Below are 4271 nucleotides of genomic sequence, written 5' to 3' on the forward strand. Positions count from 1 at the left end.
TCAGATATGGCCTTGTTTAGGGATCTGTGCCTTTGTACATACGGACATCTGACTGCTGTAGTGGTTGTGTTTTTCAGCAATAGTGTGCACCCTTAATTTACAGAGAAAAGAAGGTCAGGGAAAAATCTGTATGGAAAAATCTCCATAAAGGTTCTTTGTGCATTTTTCTTTTTTTCTATTTGTTACTTTGGACTTTTTGTTAGAAATGTTTATTTAATATTTATTCAAGTTTTTTAAGGTATCTAATATTTTGATACTTAATTTCCATGATCTAAATATTCTTAAAAATTAAAAGTTTGTTGTCATTTGGAAGTGTGTAGGCCTTCTTGCATTATTATGCTGTTACATTATGATTATATATTCAGTGACATAAAATGGTCTTAAAATGACAATAACATCCCTTATTGCAATTATTTCTGCCGCAATATATCGCACAACAAAAAGTTATGTGATCACCTTGCTTTCCAAGATTGCTCCTGGTGTGCCCTGGAAAATGGAAGAAGCGCTTGACATGGTCCATCGAATTGGCAGAAAAGAAGGAAATCGCACGCGTCAGATCATCATGCAGTTTTTAAAGAGAATCTACAGAGAGCAAATCTGGGCACTGTCCAAGGGATCGTCCGTGTGCAAGGAGGCAGGCTGTCATTTCGCTGAGGACTTAAACAAAGAGGACAGAGAGGCGAGGCAAGTGCTGTGGCCACGCATTAAACAAGCACGAGCAGAAGGGAAAGCGGCATACTTCTTCTTCTTCTTCTTCTTCTGGTGTTTTATGGCGGTTTGGCAAACCAGCGAAAAAGGTGCATTACCGCCACCTACTGATCTGGAGTGTGGAGTGTGCATAAATTTGGAAGAAAGAAATACAGAAGGGGAAAAAAAAAAAATTAAATAAATAAAGCGGCATACTTCCGGGGTCCTTTTGCTTTCATTGAGAGAAAGCACATTTTTCCATGATGATGAATATTCGGAAAAAGGGAAATGTTGATTTCTGAGAGACTCTTTTTGTGTTGCAGGTTTATTCTTCAGATCTCATTACTGACTGTTCAGTGTCATTTTCTGTTTGTTCACTGTGAGTTCCAGTAGAGTATGTTCTCACTAAAATCTCGTTTATCTTTTTGTTCATTGAATGCAAGGGGTCTAAAGGACAAAATAAAACGCAAAGGTATATTTTTGTTTTGTAAGGGGCAGAAGTCACATTTTGTTTTTCTACAAGAGACTCACTCAACTGAAGAAGATGCAGCTTTTTGGAAGTTTTTTTTTTTTTTCTCCTGTATTTATTTGTTTTTCTTTCTTTTCCTGTTATGTTTATTTTGTTTATCTATGTATTTTTTGTTATGCTGCTATTTGGACTTCTTTGAATTGTATTTGGTATTTATGTTCTTCAAGCAAAAAAAAAAAAAAAACTTACAGAATGATAACACGATTTGAAGCTCGCGATCAACGCCCTCTACTGGTCAAAACACAACAAAATACAAGCGTGCTCTCAGTTATATAATTAGATAATGCAATGGAATGCATTCATTTTAATTAAGGTCTGTGTGACCAAATACATTTAGGGAGCACTGTTTATAATCGAACCCTAACCATAAAGACTACATTACCCAAGATGCCATGAGCGCGGCGCTGGATGCGCGCCGAAGTCACGCAACAAGCCCCGCCCCCATCCGGGGATATGACACGCTCTCCTTCTCCAGCATGGCGGCTTCAGGTGAGGATTTTATAGATTTGTGCCTGGGCCGGTTGGGAAATTTCGGGTGCGGCGTGTCATTTGTGTCGGGGAAATTTCTTTCAGCGGTAGATAAAGTGCGTCTTACCCGTGATGGAATAGATTTAGCGGCGAGGGCTGATTGTAAAAGCTTGATCTTGAGTTGTGAAGGGACGCTGCGTAGAAACTGCACCAGCAGCTGTGTTTGTGTGCACGAGAACATACTGATCAGCTTATTTACCTTCTATTCTGACAACACGGAAGCGCTGTTTACGTGTCCTAACAGCACATTTGTACTCCGCTCGTTTCTCAGACAGAAAATGAAGCACATGCAGCCAAGCCCGTGTCTGTATGCTTGCTGCTTTGTGTTGTCGTTACATTTTGTTTTCCCACATGTAAATGTAACATTGCTTTGCTTTGTTTACAAGACACGACCGAAATAAAGGCGCAGAGTTGAGGGAGGGGCTGCTGTAACTTCATTCCCGCGTTTGTTACAAAATACATCGCCTTGTTTGAGCAGAGCATAAATAACTAACAAATTTGGTGCAAAATGCATGTCCCTTGTTTAATGGCAAACTTAATCACAATATTGCTTAAGCAACAATTGTGTTAGTGCTGCTCTCATTGATCTCCTGCGCGGGACAAACGCTCAGTACAGCTCGATCTGAGATCTCCTGCGGTGTCCCGGGACAAACGCTCAGTACAGCTCGATCAGAGATCTCCTGCGCTGTCCCGGGGACAAACGCTCAGTACAGCTCGATCAGAGATCTCTTTTCTTCAAATTTTTACTTTATTTCCTTTTTGCTTTTTATTATTATTAGTACTACTAGTAGTAGTAGTATATTCTCCTATTTGTTTTTTATTAATTCTTTTTTTTTAAACACAATCCTTATTTTTGTTTGTGACTGTTGCCATGATTTTGTATGTAATGGTAAACACTTGAGCAGATACTTGTGGAAGTTCTTTTGCGTTATGTAGTTTCATGACCTCAAGCACAAGGCTTGCATTCTCACATGAAACTCTTAACCGTCTGCCATGTTACCGTACTGACGGTACAATGCCATTTACTTTAAGACATTAAGTTTTTCTGATAGTATTTTAAAATCCTACAGAACAAAGAAATCTCATATGCATTTATATGTGAATGCAGCGGTCCTAGGAGAAAATGGAACAAAACCACATTTATACACATCTTGTCAAGCCTTAAACCTCTTTTAGGATTCAATTTTGATTCACTTTTGAAATGTTAGTGTGTTTTGATTATGTGTAGATATAGGGGGTAGTAAAATCATCATTCAGGAGGGAGGTTGACACTTCCTTCTATTTTCTCTAAAGCCAGTGTGCCTGAGTCATTGCACATGCATTGAGCTTTAGGATAATGTTGTCAGAACTTGGGGGTTATGTTTTGGTTTTGCAGCGGGGTGTCGTAGCCCTACAGTAAACATTGATTCAGTTGCACAGAGCTGGAATGTCCTGACAGTGCAGTTTGTCACAAAGAGCTCAGAAGTGTGTTGTAGCTCACAACAATGCTTCTCTCCACATGTTAACCGCAGCAGTCTGCAACAGATGAGAGTCAATCTGGCCTGGAGATAGATGTTCTTGTTTTCTAAATGCAGCAGTTTGTCTATGCAAATTATGTAGGGCCAGTTAGTCTACATTTACTGAATTGCATTAAATGCAAATTAAATACACCAACTTGGATAACTGTTTTTCTTCTGCTTTGTCATCCAATTGCAGTTGTAATTGCATATGTAAGCCACAACAGACTTTTATATTCACAATCCATTTGTTCTCATCGTTGATGCTAAGTCATGGTGTTTGAGCATAGTGGTGAAGCACTGGAGACCTTATTATGCTGTTTTCAATGTGTACTTATCGTTTATTTATTTTTTGACAGCTAAAAAGAATAAGAAAAAGGGTAAGACCCTTACCCTGACTGACTTCTTAGCGGAGGACAGCGGGGGAAATGCTCCGCCGAGTTATGCACCCACAAAGCCCACAAGCTGGGCCGACGAGACCGATGACCTGGAGGGAGATGGTGAGATTCAGATATGGGATTAAACATCTACCACATTTAAATGTTTGATGCTTGGCTTTCAAAATATGCTTTCACAATGTTGTTCATATTTCGATGACTTTTTTGTTGATTTAAAGGGGTCATGTGATGCGATTTCAATTTTTCCTTTCTCTTTGGAGTGTTACAAGCTCTTGGTGCATAAAGAAGATCTGTAAAGTTGCAAAGACTAAAGTCTCAAATCCAAAGAGATATTCTTTATAAAAGTTAAGAGTCAGCCACACCTACCTAAAATGGCTCGTTCTAACACGCCCCCACATGTCTACGTCACGATGTGGGAAGATTTGCATAACACCGCCCAAATGTTCACGCAAAAAAATAAGGCGTAACTTTTATTCTCGCTGTATTATTGTTGCTGCCACCATGTCGTGAAGACGCGTGTGTGTTTGTGTTCTGTGTGTTTTGTTGTGAAAGCGAAACTACTTTGTTTGGCCTTCCAAAAGAGGACGATATCCGCTTCGTCATGCCTAGAGCTGATCCGTGCTGGTCGCTGAG

General features: G+C 39.6%; 1 protein-coding gene across 4 annotated transcripts in view; it reads left to right on the plus strand.

Moving 5' to 3' along the window:
- The first annotated feature begins 1641 nt into the window (after nt 1-1641).
- The window catches only part of eif4ba (eukaryotic translation initiation factor 4Ba), a 21578-nt gene continuing 18948 nt past the window's right edge, over nt 1642-4271 (plus strand). For 3 of the 4 annotated variants that reach the window (XM_016509115.1, XM_016509116.1, XM_016509117.1), the window contains exons 1-2: nt 1642-1705; nt 3600-3740. In XM_016509115.1, the coding sequence (XP_016364601.1) occupies nt 1693-1705; nt 3600-3740 (154 nt within the window). In that variant the 5' untranslated portion in view covers nt 1642-1692. The remainder of the gene's footprint in view (nt 1706-3599; nt 3741-4271) is intronic. The other variant, XM_016509114.1, reaches the window with a different exon arrangement.

This window comes from Sinocyclocheilus rhinocerous, unplaced genomic scaffold (assembly GCF_001515625.1).
Source record: "Sinocyclocheilus rhinocerous isolate Xijiao unplaced genomic scaffold, SAMN03320098_v1.1 scaffold263, whole genome shotgun sequence".
NCBI lineage: Eukaryota > Metazoa > Chordata > Actinopteri > Cypriniformes > Cyprinidae > Sinocyclocheilus > Sinocyclocheilus rhinocerous.